Source organism: Ambystoma mexicanum, chromosome 14, assembly GCF_040938575.1.
Source record: "Ambystoma mexicanum isolate Mex_15411 chromosome 14, UKY_AmexF1_1, whole genome shotgun sequence".
Classification (NCBI taxonomy): Eukaryota; Metazoa; Chordata; class Amphibia; order Caudata; family Ambystomatidae; genus Ambystoma; species Ambystoma mexicanum.
In genome coordinates this window covers 381,267,860-381,289,001 of record NC_090940.1, presented here as the reverse complement: position 1 = coordinate 381,289,001, position 21,142 = coordinate 381,267,860, and the positions used below count along the sequence as shown (strand labels likewise).

At 47.3% G+C, this 21,142-nt stretch overlaps 1 protein-coding gene across 3 annotated transcripts in view; it reads right to left on the bottom strand.

Moving 5' to 3' along the window:
* Positions 1–21,142, bottom strand: part of GEMIN2 (gem nuclear organelle associated protein 2) — a 704,794-nt gene that overhangs the window by 174,092 nt on the left and 509,560 nt on the right. For all 3 annotated transcript variants that reach the window (XM_069637505.1, XM_069637504.1, XM_069637503.1), the window contains exon 8: positions 7,283–7,393. In XM_069637505.1, the coding sequence (XP_069493606.1) occupies positions 7,283–7,393 (111 nt within the window). The remainder of the gene's footprint in view (positions 1–7,282; positions 7,394–21,142) is intronic.

The window sequence follows — 21,142 nt, the reverse complement described above, 5'->3', positions numbered from 1 at the left end:
CATGCTCATGAATACAAGAATACATAGCAGTACACACATGCACAACCACGGGAGGTGGCAAGGCTCAACATTAAGCATTTCATCAGTCAACATTAAGCATCGCTTACCTCCTCACCAGGCCCACCTTCAGGCGAACAGCTTGCGCAGCACTGCCTGGCCGACTCTGGACTCCTCCCTGGAATCCCGGTAGATGCAGTAGAATCTCGTAAAGGTCTGCGTCGACCTCCACGTAGCAGCCCTGCAGATGTCCAGCAGGGGCACACCAGATAGGAACACCGTGGTAGCAGCAATCGCTCTGGTCGAATGGGCTGTCGGACGGCCGAGCAACGGTCGGTTTGGCAACCGGTGACAGTGCATCATGCAGCCAGAGGGCCATCTGGAAATGGAAGCCTTCGAGAGGGCCTTCCCTTGGTTCACAGTTCCAAAGTTCACAAACAGCTGTGATGTTATCCGAAAACTCTTTGTGCGGTCCACGTAGAACTTCAGCGCTGTAGCTACATCCAGTGAGTGCAAAGTCCTCTCAGCCGGCGACGAAGGTGACGGGAAGAAAACAGGTAGCACCAAGGGCTCGTTGAGATGGAAGTCCGACGGCACCTTGGGCATGAAGGAGGAGTGCGTCCTCAGCACCACCCTCGTATTGTGAAAAGTCAAGTATGGAGGTTTACAGGAGAGGGCCTGGATCTCTCCCACTCGTCGTGCGGAGGTGATGGCCGCAAGAAATGCAGTCTTCCACGACAGGAACTTCAACGGTGCCGAATGCAGCGGCTCGAATTGCGGCCCCATGAGCCTGGACAGCACCACGTTGAGCACCCACGCCGGGGCCGGAGCCTTCACTGGCTGGAATGACCGGAACAGTCCCTTCATAAACTCCTTCACCAGGCGATGGGACCAGAGAGATGATCGTCCCGGGGTCCTATAGTAGCGGGAAACCGCCGCTAGATGGATCTTGATGGAGGCGTGAGCCAGCCCCGCCTTGGTCGGCGACAGTAGGTACAGCAGCACTTGAGAGGCCGTAATCCGCAGAGCGTTAAATCTTCTGTGCACGGCACCAGACAGAGAACCTCTTCCATTTGTATCCATAACACTTAAAAGTCGAGGGTACCCTGGCCTTTGCAAGCAACTCCTTGCAGTCCGCCAGGATATCGTACCCTCCAAACTCTAGCGCTGCAGGAGCCAAGCCTGCAAGTTCAGCGACGCCGGATCGTGGTGGAGGATGGCACCTCCTTCTCTGATGAGGGGATCCGCGTCCGCCGGCACTTTGACTGGGGGGGGGGGGGGGGGGGGGGGAAACGCTGACATGTCCAGAAGGTCCGGGGACCAGATCTGTCTCGGCCACGACGGTGCAACGAGGATCATCCTGCACCCAGACCGTTTGAGTTGGTTGATGAGTCGCAACGGAGGGAACGCGCGGGTGCCCCACCACCGGATCGCTCGTTGAAAGGTCTCGTTGAGTGAGATCTTGTCTTCGAAGTTGCCCGTCGCTTGCATCCAACAGGCGTCGAGGAACTCCTGCAGTGGTCGCATCCGTAGTCTGCAAAGGCGCACGAGGTAAATGCAGGAGGACATCATGCCGAGCAGGGACTAGATGGACCTCACCTTGGCCACGTCCATGACCGACAGCCGTTGCACCTTGCCTACAAGATGCTAGTTGCGCCACTGTGTCGAGCTTGGCTCCCTGGAACAGGGCGACTTGGGTTGGTACCAGGTGGGATTTTGTGAAGTTGATCGAAAATCCTAGAACCGTGATCAGTTGGACGGTCTTCCTTGTGTGTTCGACTGCGAGTTCCCTTGACTCTGCCCGGATGGGCCAGTCGTCCAGGTATGGGTAGACTTGGATCCCTTGTAGGCGCAGCCATTCCGCCACTGGTGCCAGACACTTGGTGAACACCCTGGGCGCCAACTTCAGTCCAAAGGGAAGGGCCTTGAACTGGTAGTGCCGTCCTTGGACTACGAATCGCAGAAACTTTCGATGTTTTTTCAAGATGGGGATGTGAAAGTAGGCATCCTTCAAATCCAGCGACGATAGGAAGTTGCCTTCCTCTAGTTGTCCCAGCACGTGCTGGAGGGTAACCATCCAGAACTTCTGGGACTTGATGTACTTGTTTAGACGACGAAGGTCCAGGATGGGTCGCCAACCGCCGGCCTAGTTCCATACGAGGAAGTACCGCAAGTATACTCCGGAGCCCCCGGAGCCTCTTTGGGACGAGTTCGATGGCTCCCTTCTTTAACATCGCTCGTACCTCCAGTAGTAGTTGTGGGACGTGGTTTTCCTTTCTGGCCACCGGTGGAATATGGGGACACTTTCTTAGAAATTCCAGTGTGTGCCCGTGGACCATAGCATCCAGCACCCAACGGTCGGTGGAGATGGACTCCCACATGCTGACGAAGTTCGCCAGCCGGCCACCCACCGGGGTGCTCAGGTGGGGGCCCAACACTACGGCCGGTTCACTCCTGCTTGGCGGCGGCCTTGCCGCCCTGGCCTGCTTGGCGACGACGATGAGATCCTCCTTGCTTGCCGCGTCCCCTGTAGGCCTCCTGCGAAGAGGAGCGAGCCGCCTGGCGGTGTGTCGAGGAGCTGCCGCAAAATCCCTTGGAGGCACCCTGCTTGCCTCCGGAGCCCCGAAAGGGCGGCTGTCGTTGCTGAATAACGCCTAAGGCACGAGCCATCTGCGTGTCGGCCTTGATGGCTTGTAGCGACTCATCCACTGCCTTGCCAAACAGGTTGTTCCCGTCGAAGGGCATGTCCTGGACCCTGGTCTGCACGTCTTGACGGAAATCGGTTGCCTTGAGCCAACCACGCCAGCGAAGGCAAACACCATTGCCCATCTGACGGAAGCCGGTGTCTGCGATGTCTGTGGCCACCATTCTGGCGTGGTCCGACGTCACCTCTCCCTCCTGTAGGATCTCTAGGGCCTCAGCCCTCTTGTCGTCCAGGAGGAAATCCAGTAGGGGAGCGATCTTAAAACATAGCTCCCTGTCGTAGCGGACCACAATCGCGAGGGTGTTGGCTGCTTTAATGGTAGTTGCCGCTGACGAGATTACCCCGTCGTCCCATGGCGCCCAATTTCTTCCCTTCGCCGTCCGCCGGAGATGTCGAAGTTGATGCCGTCGCCCCCGCCGCTTTCTTCTTGGCCGCCGCGGAGACAACCGAGTCCAGGGTAGGTTGTGCCCTAAGGCACATGGGGGCGGAATCCAGAACCTGTTACTTCGTCTCGTACCGGTCTCTCTTGGCAGGGGCCGTGGATGGGTTCTTCAGGAGCAACAGCCCCTCATCCCAGATGTCGTTGAGTAACGGGACCAAGAGGGCTGTCTTCCTTTTGGCCTCTCGTCGTTGATAGAGGAAACCTTCTTTCTTCTCTTACACGGGGCAGAGCTGGAAGAGCTCGGATGCCCTGGCAATCATGGCATGGAAGGTGCCAATTTCGTCGGGCGGGGAGGCCCGAGCAGGTGGTGATGGAAGGTCCATCCAGTCGTCACCCCCGTCGTCATCCGTCCCCGTCGTGGCTGTCTCTGTTCCCGTATCATCCCTCGGCTCAGGAGACGGGGAAGAAGGCTGTGCAGGCCGAGAAGGCTGGAAAGGAGGGGGTGGATGAATTCTCCTCTGCTTGTTTGGAGGGCTTTCCGACAGTCCAGGCTCCGCTGGGTCGTCCGTTGGTGGTAAGGGCAACCTTGTCCTTATCTCCGTACACAAGGCCTGGATCGCCATCAAGATCGCCACTAAGTTGTCTTGTGACCCAGGGACCGGCTGCGACGGGCGCGACGGTTGGGGAGTGGAATCCTCCAGCTCCACGTGTTCCTTGTCGCCACCGCCATCACTTTCCTGGTCCGTCTCTTCAGGATCCTTCCCGTGGGACCAGACCTCCTCGAACTTCTTGCTCAGGACCTTTATGACTCCAGCCAGTTCTTCAGAGGCTGTATCCGTCTCTGTGATGGCCACCGCCCCCCCCCCCCTCTTTTCCCGCCGGGGTTTTCGCAGGGGCCTTATCGATGGGCTGGAAAGAAGATTCCCTCCGCGGCGGCGGCAGGGAAACTCTAGGCCCCGAGGTCGCCTCCACTGGGGTAGCCTCCACAGGCTTCGCCAGGGCCGCCACGACTACCTCGATAGAGGCCTTAGCTGGGTGAATCAAGGCCTTCACGACCTTGGAGGCGCGTGAAGCCTTCACCTTGGGGGTAGGGTCACCGCCTCGCTCGCCTAGGCTGTTGTCAGGATCGACCGGGACTTCTCCCGAAGCTTACCCGGGTTCTCCGCTTTCCTCTTTCCCGAGCCAGAGCGTTGGCTCGTGGTTGATGGCGTCGGTGAAATTGCGCCCTGCCTGGCAGCCGAGGAGCCCGACCGTTCGGCGCTCCCGATGCCCGCAGACTCGCAGTGCTTAGACTTTTGTTGGACCCCCGTCACCGGGGAGCCCTCAAAGGACTTAGAAGACCGCTCAGGCTTCTTTTTATCACCCGCTGCTGGGCTCTTCCCCTCCAGCCAGTTGGTGAGGCGGGCACGACCATCCCTCATCGTCCGGTCGGACATGTTCTTGCAAAACGCACAGTCCTTCTCCACGTTCCGTTTTGTCTTCATGAAGGCAGTAGAGACATCGAGAATGTTCATCTTCCTTGAAGACATTCTGCAGTCCACATCTAGGGCAGCTCCTGAAGAGCTTGGGTCCGGGCGTCGTGTTTCCTTTTTCCTGGTCCATGTCCATGCGGGGTAGGCCTCAAAGATCTTGCGGAAGCCTCAGAGAAGTGAAACTCGATGAAAATTCTGTCCTTGAGGGGTGTAGAAAAATCCGAAATGGGTCCCCGTTGATCGGAAGTAGAAACTGTGGAGCTTGAGGCTCGATTGACCGATAATGAGATGAAATCTCTTTGAAAATTTCGCAAAACGCCTTAAAAGCTTGAGAGCTACAGCATGAGGACTCCCAACACTTGAACGTGCGATAAAAATCTGAAGATGGCTGCCAGAGGAGGGGCTTAGGTAGAGGGCAGTCATTGGCTGGGGGCAGTATTACCCAGAGACCAGTGATTGGTTATTAGGAGAAAGACAGTTCAGAAACAAAACAAACTGATTTTTTCTTTACCAAGGATTCCCAGCCTGATGACGGGGAATATTCATGAGCATGTGAATCCATGCCAGACCTCATGCTGGAGAAATTGCCACTAACAGTACTAAAAACTCCTCTTTCTGCATAAGCATCAAACAACTATACCTGTACCGCACCACAAACCATACACGCACTTCATAACACCAGACATGAAAACAAACCATACACAATCACACCAACATCAGATGACTGCTACCAACTGAAACCAGCCCAATGCACAGAGACCATTTTCTCAGAACTGAAGCTCCCAACAGCACATCAAAGCTCTCTTGCTCTTCTCTCTCAAACCCACTAAGAAACCCCAAACTCTCCTTCCATTGCAGATCCATCAGAGCACCAAGAGACCACGCAAGTGGCAACAGAGCATGATACAAGACCCATTGACATGATTGTAGAGACTCTTTGGGGGTAGAAGAGATACAGAAAAATCTGCTTGAGAATGCAGAGGTAGAAGGTGCATGATCTGGAGATGGCATTGATGTGGCGAGAGAGGGTCATGTCCGATTTAAAGGTGCATCCTAGGCTTTTGACCGAGGGCGGTGCAATGGCCAGAGTCCTAAGGAAGGCGGCCAAGGGGTAGGATGGAGAAAGTGAGCTGTTTTGCCACAGATTAGTCAAACTACTTCCTCGATCACATTCTCCTGGTTGAATATCATCTCCACTTCCTGCAGTTAATGCTGCCACCGTCCACTGCGGGTCTTACTTCATCTCCCTTCAGCCTTCTATTATTAAGCCTTCCTTCAACTCTGTTCAAGTTTTATTCTCTCCCTCCTTCCCTTTGCATGTCTCCACCTGCCACTTCACTGGTTATACTTCCTCCCTCCTTACCCATTTTCCTGCTTACACCTTCCACTCCACTGCTGGTTTCATTTTCTCGGTCTTTCCCTCCTTTCTCGACAATTTAACTCTCACCACTGTCTTCTTTAGAGATTACCTTCTCCTCTCCCCCTGCTGCCACTTCTCCAGCTTACATCAGCAGCACACTCCTGTTTGCAGTCTTCTCAAAAGTCTCTGCAGCACCTCCGCTCTTCAGCAATCTTCCTTCTCCAGCCTTCTCAGAACAGGAACTTCCTGCTCCCGTTAGGCAAGACATTGGACTGGGCTGGGCTACCTGGCTCATATAGTAACATGCCTCTGACCCCTGATTGGAACCAGGGATGATGCTCTGAAGCTGTGAACCTAAACTGTGTGATTTGCTAGGCTATCCCACTTCCTGATTATTAGAAATAGGCTGCAGGGGCTGGACTGGGCTAAACTTAGGTGGCCATTTTAAAACTGTGCATGGAGAGCCTAAGCACGCTGCTTGTGTAGAGGAAATCATGTTGCACCGCTGTTGCGAAGGCATGTGTGTTAAGGACGCTCTAGGGGCATTTTGGTTTCTCCCAGGGTATTCCTGTCCTTGAAGGATTTCCCTTTGCTCTCCCTGTCGTTGAAGAGCTAATTTAATTTCCCTGATCCACTCCAGGTTATCCGGTTGGGAGAGAAGGTCATTGTGGGGTGATGTCTAAGCTGGGGGTGGTTTGTCTGTACAATTTCAGTGTTTGCACCCATAAAACAGGTTTCCTGATGTATTCCCTGGCAAAAGTGGATTGACTGAGTATTTTGCCAGGTGTACCCTCTCCATGCTCCCGAACTCTGCTTCCCGGATCCAGTCTGAGTTTTGGTTCCTGAGGGGCATTATAGGAAATGTATTTTTCTTTTTCTCCAACTTGCTTGGCTAGGTACCTTTAAAACCCATTTTAATTAAACTCAACCCTTTACCTTTTTAAAAAAAAAACATTCAATGCTTTTTTTTCAATGCTTTTTTTCTCTGGTATGGCATTCGATGCTATTGTATTCGATGCAATGACCAGATACCCCATCATTCACTTGAGTCATGGCAACCAGACTAAGTTTTAGGCAGGGAACTTTGCCACAGTATACAGGATACTGGGGCAGCACATTTAAAATTAGTCGGTCTCCAGTCAGGCTTTGGAATAAGCTTTACTGGAAACAAATAGGGAAACCAAAAAGCCTTGGGGGACAACCACAGTTCGACAAAGGTGCCAGAAAGGATTTTTGGCCGACAATTCATTCATCTAGCTGCCCTACAAAGATATGAAATGCACGTGTTTCTGGAAAAATGCATACTGTAAATGTTTTATTTTCTTTCAGCAGTCTTTGAATCTGAAAAAAAGAAAATTCTGACATACCATTGAGGCTCTAACTTCAGAGCATCTTCTAGCTAGTTGCCGAATAAGTGAGTGAGCTTCTGGCAGCAAAGGTTTCTCCAGGCATGCTAGCAGAGCATAGAGCCATCTGCCCTGCAACAAATGAAATGAGCAGCATTAGACAAAATCAGCATAGCACAGAATACATTTGAACAGTAAAGTGTATGCAACGAAGTCTCCATTGCCATGCATCAGGACAAAAAAGCCATCTTATCACACAGCTCCACCAGTTGAGCATACATTAAGCACCTGGGAACCCAAAATGTAGTCATCCCGTCACTCTGCAATCAGACATCCAATTTTACTGCCCAGCCCTTATTGGTGGCACTCTTGCATATTTGAGGTAAGGTGCTCCCTCGCATGTTAGGAGTCATGAGCTTCTTTGGACACAGCAATTACTGAGAAGGGAAGTCACTAGAGTCATAAGAATATGTGTCAACATTTTATTCGGGCAGCTGCCCATTAAACTTTACACGACAAAAACATACATCAAATAAAAAAGTAACAAAATCAGTATATAAACATCATGAAGGAAATGACAGGAAGGGAATCTCAAGCTAACATGTTAGCTAAAAAGCTAGTGCAAATGAATGATGCCATTTAGTTCATCAACTGCTTTAATCATCTTGTTTAAGCAAAACAAAAGTGTTTATGGCTGCAAGGTTTAGAATTAATCGTAACCTCGGTCAATGCTCTGGGCAATACCTCCAGACCATTGTTCTTCAGCCTGCCCAGTTAGGAGTGGGACAAGCTTGATTTGGATGTCACCTTTTCCCTTTATGTAATGGCTTGGCAGGCTGAAAACACTGGTCTGCAGGGTTGCCCGGAGCTATGTCAGAGGTTAAGATTAATTCTAAATGTTCAGCCATCACCACTTTTATTTTGCTTTGTCATTTTGTTATCCTCAATAAGTACACAATGCGAGGAAAGAAAGGTCAGGTTCAAGGTGCAAAGGTTTATGATTTACAAGGTTTCCATAAATAGCCTGTTGCATAATTAGTGACAGCAAAGATCACCTGCTCATTATCTGTGGATTTATAGAACATCAAAGCATTGCTGGCAGATTTAATTGTGCCCGCTGATTAGTTTCAACCATTTGTTTCTCAGTATGGAATAGAATGGGCAAAAACGACAGAAAACTTAAATGGTGTTGCCTCCTGAAAAGGAAATAAGGACTGATCAGAGTTTTGCCTATATCACATGCTCATCACTTCAGCCAATGGTAGCTAGTATGCCTAGTTCGAGCATCACAAACATTTCCATAAGAAATGAAAGATTCTACCTCATGTAGTACTTCTCACATTCCTGATAGTACTTGACCTGCAGAAAATTGTACATGCAGGGGCAATCTCGAGGTCTAGAAAGTAGATTGGCACAAAGCCCAATTGGAAAATTCTTTTTGTCCCACACATTTATTTTCTCTGTTTATTAATTTCACCAGGGTGCAACTAAAAGCACTCTAACCTCAACAATCTAAGGGCAGGCGCTATGTGGTTAAGCTTGGGTCATTTATCTACTCCTGGACTTTGCATACCATTAAAAAGATTGTCTTTGTAAACTAAGACAGAGTGAGGCATAGCTTAGCCCAATAGCGAAGAGTCTTCAATTTAGCCTCAATCAATGCCTAACCATCTGACTTCACGTCTTAGGGAAAATGCAAGACCAGTCAAAGTGGCTGCTAGGAGTTATTACAAGAATTGGTTCTCGATAATCAGAAGTTTCTAAAGGATTCTATGGCTCTAGATCTCAACTGGGCTCTATAGGCCTCAAGTGTAGGTGAGATGGCACTACCGCCATATATCTTTGAAGAGGTCATGGCAACCCAACCTTGTCCCATACCCACCAAATCGCTTTTAAAATACATGTTCGAGTAAAGACCAATTCATGCAAAACCTAATCAACGAAAATCTCAACCTTTTCTATAAGTTGGCCAGCTAGAAGATTGTTTTTTCCTGTTGTGAAATGCTGTGCCCACTGTCTAGTAATCACTACGCATTTCACCAGACAGTGTTAAAATTGGTGAGCTGTTTTAAGCAGACCAGAATGTATTTTGAACATCACGATTGTCATTCAAAATGGGAGAATCCCCTTGTTCTCCCCATCTAATCTCTGTGCATCAGCAATTTCACTGGCCAACATGTTAATACAAACAGACTAACAGGGGTTTGGTGGGGTTTAACGCACCCTGGCTTAAGAAACCTGGAAAGGTGGAGCAACCTCCCCATCTGACTACAGGCCATGTTACGTTACTATAGATTACAGATAGCTATAAGCAGATGTTTAGGTAAACCTAAAAAGGTGCAGAGTTTTCCATAAGGCCTCCTGATATACACTGGTAAAGCAATTCTAAGCTCCAATTACAGATACAGTTCTTCTTCCCATTAGCTGCACACATTTTTGGATAATTAAGTGTAATCCAATGGCCTGGCCCACCCTCCCAATTCCTTTTCAGAAACCTGATGTGTGAAGGCATGGGGCCTCATTACGACCCTGGAGGTAACCATGGCGCTAATAGCGCCATGGCTGCCTCCAAAACCTTACCGATTCCGCCATGGTGAATGGAGCAATTACCACCCCATTCCAAGGTTGGCGGGGGCAGTAATTCCCCATTCACCATGGCCCTTCCCCATTCCCATTTTAGCCCCCATAGGGCTCAATGGGACTGGGGATGGCGGTAATGACGGTACCGCAAATTGCGGTACCGTTATTACCTCTAAAGTCCCTTTGCGGGTCCCGTCCTTAACGGCTGGTTTTACCAGCCGTTAAGGGAGGACCCGCAAAGGGACCTCGGAATAGGGCGGTAAGGGATTACCGGCACCTGTGCCCTTACCGGTACCGGTAATCCCTTACCGCCTGGGACGTAATGAGGTCCATGGTTTTGTTTCCAGAGCACTAGTCATCCAATTTTATCAGCAAAACCTTTCCACAGACTTTGCATAAACTGTCAGCATAGGAAAATGGGAGACAGTTGACCAGGTACTCAAGCGGGCCCTTTTTATAGACCGGGAAGAACTCTACCATCTGGCAAGAAGGCAAAACTGTGCACAGAAATAACCTCAAAAAATATATTAAGAAATTGTACCCAGATCAATAATTCATTCTTTAAAAAAATCTAGAGGGTCACAAGAGGTAGAAAGTAGATCTTGATTTGCGTTACACACAACAAAGTACCGTACACAATTTATACTAGTCCCCCCAAAAACGTGGTTAAGTAAACTACTTCCTAACAATTTATGTTGGGGCTGTAAGAAAGAAACACTGTATCCACAAATCAGATGTACTGGTTTTGTAGTAAAGGTAAAGGTTATTGAGAAGAAGCTCTTCTTTGAATAGAGGTAGTTCTAGACTTCTCATTTCCCCGACAACCGATTCCATGCATTTTGGATTGGTTATCAAAACTACAAGGCTCAACTGATGCAAAACAAAAATGGACTTCCAGAGCTCTTACAATGGCAAAAAACCCAGATATTAAACGCCCGTGAAAAAATAGAGCTAAACCTTCCTGTGAAGATTGGTTACATAGATTGTTTATCCTTTCAGCTAAGGAAAAGGGTTTCCTATCAAAGACTAGGTGCAATGGAAGATTAGGGAGACATGTGGGATGTATTGACATTATGGATGATCAACCTTTAGAAAACAGACATGTCATGGTTCTGTTAATTGCGACACCCATCACCCCTTAACCCCCACATGTTATCCCTTCCGTCACTGTTAAGTCTAAAATGTATTTCTGTATTGCTCGCCAAGAGTGCACGGACAGTTATTTATCACCAGTAAATTTGCAGAGCAGAGCAAATACTTTGAACGCAGGTAGACGGGACAATAACTCACAGCCAGATACGCAGTTATCGGATAATGAGCACTTATACGGCTATTTATTCAAAGTTAAGAAGCAACAAATGAGAACACAGAAATAAATCACAGAAAAGATAGAGAATTAAAGAGAAAATACATCACCATGGGCGTAACTGAATCACTCATCTCGCCAGAAGCGGCTGGAAGACCCCGGTAACAGCCAGGCAGAGAGCACAACAGCCCACAGGACGGACGGAACAAGGCGCCCCCCCTCCGACTGAAGTCTTTGTGTTTTTTCCACCTGACCTTTCCAGAGCTCTGCATTTATGCCCTCCTCAAAAAGGGGTGGCAATTTCTCGAATCTTCTGGCATTAGCGCTTGCGCATGGCTGAGTGACCGTTGGTTGCAGGACGGGTCAACCGACAGTCACCCCAAGGAGCAAAGCTTCCCTCTTCTAAAACACCAAGGAAAACAATTCCATAACTCATCCTGAGACCTTAGCGCAAGTATAGCAAGACATAACAAAATGTTTTTTTATATCTGGTACCAGCCGGCACTTGTGGATTCTCGCTTTCCCAGCGCTGTGTCCTTGGCTGAGGCCTGCATACCAGGCTCAGCAACGAATAACATTGAAAGCATGTTTTTTGGCAAAGCAAGTGCAGCTTTTCACTAGTCAATGGAATAAATATCCATTTATGGCTTCGAGTGCCCCCAGAATGCACTGCGCATCAGCGCCATGTTTTAGCTCAAGCATCACAATTTCATGCCATAAAAAGTCAATATTCGTTCTATTTATAACCTAAAAGAGTTAGTTAAAAAAAATAAAGAAGGAGGTATCTTATCCTGGTACTTGCTAATCTGCTATAACCCTCCTCAATTTATACCTAAATTGCGGAAGATATTCTAAGAGTTGCCTCAGTCTGACGAAAGGGTAGCTAATGGGATGGGGATCAACACCCAGAAAAATGATTAAACCAAACCTCACCACGTCTAGTAGTGGTTGGTAATCAACTGAGCAATTTTCAAAAGTCCTGTATTTTATTTGAAGGCAATGGAAATGTGTAACGCTGCTCTAAGCCCTATGGATGACCTCGTACCACATTCCCTACATGGCTTTTAGAACCTGCAGAAGCTTACTTCACATTCATGCACTCTCTTTTAAACTACAGCTAGTCTTACTTTGAATTGTACAGGACAGTTTTTGAAAATACATAAAGTGTTCATAAACTGACCAATATAACAGAAAGGAAATAGAAATCCAACAAAATGTCAGGACGTACATCATGGAAATGGTGAAGCAGACCTATAAACCATCTGAGTGGGTCACATCCAAGTTTTCCCATTTTAATCCCCTATTGGTATTAGAAGGTTCGGACAACACAGCTGCCTCCGAGGTCCCAGGCAAAACCTTTAGGAAAAGTTGGTAAATTCACAAGTATGTATAGGGGGAATCTTAGGTTAACCTCAAATTCCTTCAAGTAGGGATATCTACCCAAACATAATTGATGTTGCCATGTCTATTCCCGAATATAAAAGTAGGTTTTGCTGTAATACCCACTCTCCCCAAGTACTCTTCCATTGCATGCCCTAAACACTGCATTACACAGAGTAGAAGCCATTTGGGAAGTATTCTGATGATGTTGCTATCAATTGTTACTATGGAGGTTGGGTACTCCCCATACTTTATCCTCATGCATCTTATCAATAAACATGGGATATAGAGGTTCTAACTACACGTGTAAATTATGAGCAAATACCCTCATAATGCCCCATATAATCTTGTGTGGGAATCCCCAATCATATAGGACAATCACATTTAGAGAGACAAACACTCCCTTCACCAATATAATTGGGCCAAACATATACAATTAGATAAATAAGTCAATCCAGAAAACGGAGTTAGATTACTGAAAGGTTAAGGGACCCAATATTGGATAATTTAATATTGGTTTTCAAGGTGAAACCCAGCCAGACAAGACCGCACATTTAGTGACCATTCTCCATTCTCTGCAGGTGTACAAAAGGTTGAGAATCCCCTGTTTGTAGGTGGATTACAGGGACCATGCCTCCTGCAAACATATTAGCCATGTCGATAAAATGGTGCCACTTTGATCGTCATATTATGCATTAAACCAGCAGTGTTCAAAAAGAAAATGTTTAGCTCCCGATGGTTAGACTGATACACACCCTTCGTCCGTGCAACTGTAGGAGAGAGTTTATGGTGTCAATCCAAGTGGCTAGATGTTGGGCGACTCAGTTTGAGAGACACAGACACCCCATGTTTGTGTAGGAGGTTGCACACTTTTTCGATAGAAAGATCCTCTGATGGATCCCATTACAGGTGAGGGAGGGGTTAGGGTCCTCAAGTCAATAGTAACTATTATCAATAAGCTTTAAGTAAGCAACCCTTCACCTGGCAGATCCAGTGTACACATATATTGGTTAAAAAATCATCCATCTCAAACAACCAATTTTATCTTTGGAACCCTAGTCAAGAAAATGAGTGTCACAGAATGCCTTAAATTAGTACAGATTCGACAGTAAGTTTCATGAGTTTTATTAAGGATCACAGAAGACAGTATCATTGGTATTGCTCTTTCAGTGGGTAGGTGATCCAGCATAAAAACAAAAAAAGACAGACTGGGGTTTCAAAAGGGTGTACTGGCTAGAAAACAGGTTTGGAAGTGGTGATAGGGACCGCAGATTCTCACCTCCCTTAGGATTTCCACCCTAGCCCCCTAACTACAGATTGGGAACCTTGACTGTCTATTCTCTGCCTTGACCTAAGCAGGAGTCCTTGAGATTCTGGCTGTCTATCTCCCTCAGGGGCTTCCTACATGGCACAACACTACCAATGATGTTAATACTTGAGGGTGGTGTATGTGTGTCTTCTGATCTTCTAGCCCTCTGTCTCCTCACTACTCTGCTTCTTTCCCCTACTCTAGACCGCCCCACCAACTTCAATCACCTTTGCCTCTTTCTACGTCTCTCTGCGATGTTACTACCTTTCGGTCTACCACCCGTCTCCCTTTCTAATCTACCTGCTCTACACTACTGCTTCCTGCTCTACTACTACTCCTATCACACTCTCACTGACCCTACTACTCTCACTACTACTACTGCTCCCTCTTCTACCAGTTAGCACTTCTCCCTACTACTACCAACACTCCCTCTTACTACTACTACCACAGTTTCTCTCACTACTATCATCACAGCTCTTCTCTCACTACCACTACTAACACAACTGCTGCGCCACTCTTATACACGAATCTCAGAGATATGGTGCCCTGCTAACACTTGCACTACATCCACTCTCCATGCTCCTCATCCCCATTCTCTACTATGCCTTTCTCCTCACACTCAACTTCTACACCCCTCTCTACTAGCTTGACTCCCTCCTAACACCCACGTCCTCCACACAAACTACTGTAGGCACTACTCTACTGCTGCCTCCCACAGTACCTTCTTCCTTTCTCTCTCCCCTCCCCAATTTCCACAATAGACTACACCTCTCAAATACCTCACATTTTCTAGACTCCTTCACACTATGCTCTGCTGTCCGTCCTATGCCTTGTCCCTGTGCCCTCCTCTAGCACCTCCTGAGACCTCACCCGTACATCCCACACTCTACCTTTCTTTCTTTCTCCTTTTATATAGTGCTGCTGCTGGTTGTGCCTGTCTTTCCCCCATCCAATTGTCTTCAGTGCTGAACTGACTTCTTGCACCAGTCAGTGTCCATCTTTTCCTCAGGAGGTGTGCTTACACAGGTGAGACTCTAAACAAACAAGCCCCTCCTCCTTTTTCCAGTACAGTTTTACAAACAGTTTCAGATAGTTTCCTTGTCACGCTGGGTGCTAGAAATGTTATTTTCCTGCCTTTGACGTGAGGTTTCTGCTTCACTGGGCTGCTGGTGTTATTTGGGGCATGATGCTGCTTCACAAAAGGCTGCATTTCGGGGTTTCTGGGTTGTTTGGCTCTAATCCAGATTTCACTGGGTGCCCTCAAAGGGATTCTGAGAGTTGTGGTTCTGAAAATGAAAGCAATCGTTTAGGGAGGCATTTAGTTAGGAAAAGTAGCATCAGGGTTGACATAATTGGCACACTGGGGTGATTTTCCCAGGACTAGGGAACACCCCTTCTCACCCCCACCTCCAATTCTGAATTCACATGTCTGGGGCTGGGTTACATCTAACTTTGGTCTGATGAGCTTCCGACCCTAGGTTGGAAATGGTCCCCCCTCAACTCAACTGACAGTGTCATGACGCTGTCCCTTTCACATGTGAGAGTTTGGCTGTCTTGTCCTGGATTTTAATTAAAGGTTTCAGATTGATATTCTCATTCCGCATATTCAATACAAGTACCTTTGGGCCTATGCAGCAGTTGCTATACCTTCTCTTTCTCGAGTGCCACAACTGGTGGCGGGTTGACCATTAAAAATCCCTCTGTCAGCAACATACAAGGGTTGAGGGGCCCTTTCATTAGCCAACAATGGAACAGATACATATTGTGCCATAATCAGGCAGCCGGCCCAGACTACAAGGGCCTGAGTGATGGTGGCCCAGTTTTTATGCAGGAATCCAAAGTTCTCCTCGTCCCGTTCATAATCTCCTGGTTCTCCAGGAAGCAGATGTCATTAAGTCATTAGATGTATTTGCACACATGATATCAGGTGCAATCACAAGCGCGTCATCTTCACTGCCAAAACCCAACTTTCCTCATATCTTGAGTCAGGCATGTTACCTAGTTAGCGTATTTTAGCTGGAGTATGGATGTGTTTGGTCACCTGCGAAGACGCCCCTTATGTTTAATGCACTTTAACTGGTTGAGGTACCTCAGCCATGGGCCCCAATGATAGCGTACATCCATTACCTAAAATTGGGGCTTGATGGATTAATCCCTCAGTTCAGGACGTTCCCCACGAGGGTGCATGCATCAGATACAAATTCAAGCTAGATTGGCTCCAGCCCACCTCTTTTTTTAATTTACCCGGTAGCAGGTGCTGATTGATGACGCCCTTCATTTTGCCATTAACTAAGTGGCTAAATCGCATAAAAGAGTTTCTATTTCATTAAATCAAAATACTTTATTCGCCAGAAATGCCATAAAAGTCACAGTAATGAAAAATACATGCAGTGTGTAGCAGTGTGTTTCGTGGCAACGAGGAACAAGTATACCCTGTGACTGTCAGTATCTGCCTTCAGTTTTTGTTATTGCTGGAGGAGGAGCCTTTAAAATCACCTTCACCGTGCGGAGCGCAGCAGTGTGTAGCAGTGTGTTTTGTGTTTGGTGTGTGGAAGCGAGGGCGGAAGCCGTAGTGGATTTTTGTGTGGTGCCCGCAGTAAGCTAAGAGCGGCAAGCTCCATGGACATCGAGATTGAAGCTTGCCCCCCCCGAGTCCTACCCTTTAGCCCTACATCCTGCCCCTCGGCTTATCACACTTTGAAGCTCCTTCCACTTGAGACTTGTCCCTTGATAAATGCGAACACTAAAGATTGAATTTAGTGATTGGACCGACACGAGACATTGGAGGTAAAAGCGGCGTAAGTTGTCCAATGAGTCTGTTTTTCGTTGCCTCCGGATTGACCTCTTTGAAAACTTACGTACCCCAGCCCTGACTGTTCAAATCATCTGAGACCTGTGTTGGGTGATGACTGCAGGTTTAACACATTTGAGCCACCGATGGAGTCTCTACCAGCATGGTGTGCTGGAGTGGGGCGGGGAGGTGTGAGGGAGGGGGGGTGGGGGTCAGTGGATCCGGAGCCAGGCCCGTTTACAACACAGAGAGCATCTTGAGTCTAAGGAGATTGGCACAAGCCAAGGCTTGGTGCAGGCCATGTCGGCTTCCGAACTTGATCAGGCAGTCGTGGTTCACTGAATAGTAACACGAGAGACTGTGGGGCTGTAATTACTACGCTGCAGCCCTCTTCCTTGTCTGGCCCCTTTCCTTTGGCTTCAATACCTCAGATGTCCCCCTCTGCAGAGTGTGGGGCTGATAAGGTACGGCCGTGCAAAGCAGCCACACATCACAGCAAACGTTCTACTAAGGAAGGAATTAATGAGGGATTGGCCAGGACAACAACAGTAATGTTACATGCCCCCCCCCCTCCAATTATAAACAAGGGAAGGACGGTACCACTTGCTATCATGGATATCATGGATAGGATAAAACACACAGATGAAAATTTACTTTTCATGGAAACTTTCAGGGAAACTTCTGGCTCTGATCCAGCAGAACTCCCTGGGATCGAGGGTGTCGCTTAGACAGAGCAGGCATCAGAAACCGTGCTTGAGAGAGAGGCATTTGTAGCTCCAAAATCCACAATAGTCCACCCAGTGTGTATGACTAAAGGGAGAGGAAGTGCCTGCATGGTGGGGCAATGGAACGCGCAAATCTGTCATCTATGGAACTATCCGACGTGGAGTTACTGCAAAACCCACTCTGTAAACAGCGACTAACACCCTTGGCCCCTGTGCCTGTATTGGACCCACAACTGACCTTAAAAAAAGAGATGCACTACGGATTTACGCAGATAGAGGAAAGCCAACTAGCGAGACACGTATGGGAAGAGGCAATGATGAACTGGACTGTAGCTCGGACTCGGAATCAACATCTTCAGACTCGACACCCACTTTGAGAAACACCACAAGGTCCAGAGCAAAGAAAGAGGTTAGATTGAAACAAACATGAAAACACACCTTACCTTCAGTTGCAATGTAGTCCGATGTCAGCTCTTACTATATCCCTCTAGCCCTTTTTGAAACTGTACGAATCCATTAATGACAATTATAATGATCAAGCTACTCCTTTGGCCATGACACATACAAAGTTGATCCACATCGAATCTTTTTGAAATAACCTGCAAAGTGGATTAGACAGAGAATCTGAGGCGGAAAGTACCCAACATCAACTTCCTGCGACCATATGAGGGAAGTGGGAGCAACTAAAAAACTTGAAGCGGCAAAGGTGATTCTGAAATGGGGCAAACAATTGTCAAAAAAGGGCACCACAGAGGTGGTTAAAATGACTAAATCAACCAGCACTGAATGTGCTCTAAATTAACAGGCTGGTGTAAGCTAACTGAATGTCGGGGTGGTGGATGAGTCACTCCACAGGTAGAGGAGCCAGAAATTGGGATTTGTCTAGGCGAAATCACAGCAGCGAAGGAGGTAGACAAGGGCGTGCAGGTTGAGTCATCAAAAGTTGACAATGTTGACCAGATTGTATTGGAGCATGAGCCTGCAGGTGAAATGGAGGAGCAAAGAGAAGATGCTATGACATTTTTTTATTCACGAAAAAAGAAAAACCAAAGCCTTGCTGCAATTGAAAAAACAAAAAACATAAAAATCTAAAAACTTGCCAGCCAAGAAACCTCTCAGGTCAAATGGAGCCCGGGACTTAATTCGAAAATTTAAAGATACCTCCGACTAAGCAGGCAACTGAAAAACAAAAGTCAAACAACAATAAACGAGCTGAAGGCATGGTGGCCAGAGATGAAACTCCAGAAGAGCGGGAAGAGGCGTATGCGGTACAGCCTTCAACAGCCAGTGATAATCAGTGCATGGAGCCCCTGGACAAGGACCTACTACAACTGATAGCTCAAGTTAAAAACAATGACCCCTGTAGCCCCCCTAAATTTCAAAACTGGTGGGATGAGATGGTGCAAGATCGCTGCTCCTCTGGAGAGAACGACAAGAACAACCGTCGGAAGTAACGACAGGCGGATCAGCAGCACAAAAGAACTTATAAGAAAAAGGTTGCTGATTATCAAAATAGATGTAGAGACACCGAGCATAAATCCAGAATTGGCAGCAATCCTGGCACTCATAAAATCCTTCTGGATACAATACCATCAGTAGTAGATGGGCTAAGATTAAACCGAACAAACATATTCCCAAACTAAGACATATAACATCATTTGACATTACTGCGGTGGAGTTGCCAAAATTAAAAAACATTAGATCAGGTCTGCCCTCACATGAGATCTAAAATCAACTACAATTTTCTACTGGGCTTGGCAGAGGTCTTATAGCCCTTGGTTTTTGACATCAGAGACAGGAGAGATTTTAAACTTCAGCGGCAAGGAAGCCCAGTGAAGATCGAGTCAAGGTTTACTACCAACGTGGTGGACAAAGGGTATCATTAGAACCCAAAGAAATTCAGGCCATGGCAGTCGAGAGCTCCCCAATTTTGAGCAAGGACCCATTTGTGAAGAAATTGCCCCCAAGGATCACCTTTGATCGACACGTAGAGGTGGGGATGTCGATAACGACGAAATCTAACCTAAAATCCAATGTTTTGAATGGGAAGAGCTGGGGATGGGTGGCCAAGACCCTAAACATCAATAAAGCTCAGTAACGCCCCAGCCACACAACAGGAGCCTGGGTGATGCTGGGTTCCTGGAATACAAGAGGATTTCATCATTTGTTTAGCTGCGATCAGGGAAACCGCGCAAAATGTGACATTCTATGTTTCCAAAAAACGTGGCTCTCGGCTGCTCCTGTCGTGGAGGGCTTTGACCTTCATTTAAACCCGGGTGAGAGTGGTAAGAAAGGCAGGCCGTTCATGGGCCTATTGACCTTGATAAAAAATGGCCGAGGCCTGAACATAATTAAAACTAGAAACCCTAATCCCTACATGCAAACAAACTGGTTAGAAATAGACTCCCAAGTTGACACGCCTGATCGAGCAGTGATAATAAACCTGTATTGGAACCCAGTGGTTTGGAAAGAGGGGGGAGGGGGTTTGTTGCCACTGTAATGAGACTGATTGACACATTTAGGGTGAATTTGCATGATCCACTGATAATTTTGTGTGGTTACCTTAACATAAATTGTTAAGAGAAATCCCACAAAGAGGAGCTACTCTCTTGGGGACAAATATGGCCAGGGAAAAAAAGCTAGAGCTGAAACATGGTTGAGGGAACTGGAGGAATGTGACTTCCACATGTTAAATGGGCACATGGAGGGGGACGTACCGGCAGCTCCCACTTGGGGAAGAGGTAATCAATGCTCGACTTTAGATTACTACTTTGCATCTGCTAGTGTTTCACCCTTGATTAAATCTTTGAAGATAATTCATATGGAAAATAGCGATCATGTTCTAGTTCAGCTGACACTGGGGTTATCTGTAGGTAGAAAATCAGAGCTATGGGAGCATGATGTGACAGTCGGACAGGGGAAAAAATGGACTTCTGTTCAATCAGAAAAACATTGTTTCCCCTCAATAAATCGACACATCATAGCCTTGTGTGATAGGAATATTGGTTGCGATTATGTTCCACTGTTGAGGGATTATTGGGAGGTCAAGGGCGGCGGTTTGAAATCCCAGTTTGAACCAAAGCAACAATATGATAGTGAAGTGGTAAGGAAAACAAGGGAATTTAATAGATAAACAAGATCATTGCGGTATGTAGGAAGCTCAGAGAGTGCACTCTTACTCAAAAAAACGGAGACAGCAATATAAAAATTGGATAACCCAGAAGAGTATTATGTTGCAACGGGACTCTGAAAATATGTTGAAGAACCCATCAGCCAATGACTCTAGGAGTCTATGGCACCTTTTAAACGAGGCTGGTGGTTCACAGTTGGCACTTGTTAGGAAAGATGTTTTTTTACTGTACCTTTCCTTCCATCTTTATGGAACCCCCCAAACCTTCGCTTTTATTTTTTAATCTGACCTGTCCTTTTCACAGTGCAGTGAAGCCTTAAGCACAGGAGCAAAGTGGCAGCCTATAATAATGTAGCTGTCCCTCTGAATGCCCTCACTACTCATAGGGGACCTAAAGAGTTCTTATGGACTCCTGAGTGTGAGAAGTCCTTCACTGGCCTGAAAGAATCCCTAGGTCAGGGCCCTGGTTTAAGGGCACCTGATTGGAAGAGACCTATCTTAGTGCAGACAGATGCCTATGGCACTGGGTTAGTTGGGAAACTTTCACAGCTTAAGGACAAAGGTGAAGAACACCCTATATGTCTAGTCAGCTACCAGTTTACGAGTGGAGAACTCAGTTGGCCCCAGGAGGAGAAGATTATTTTTTCCATTGTATGTTGC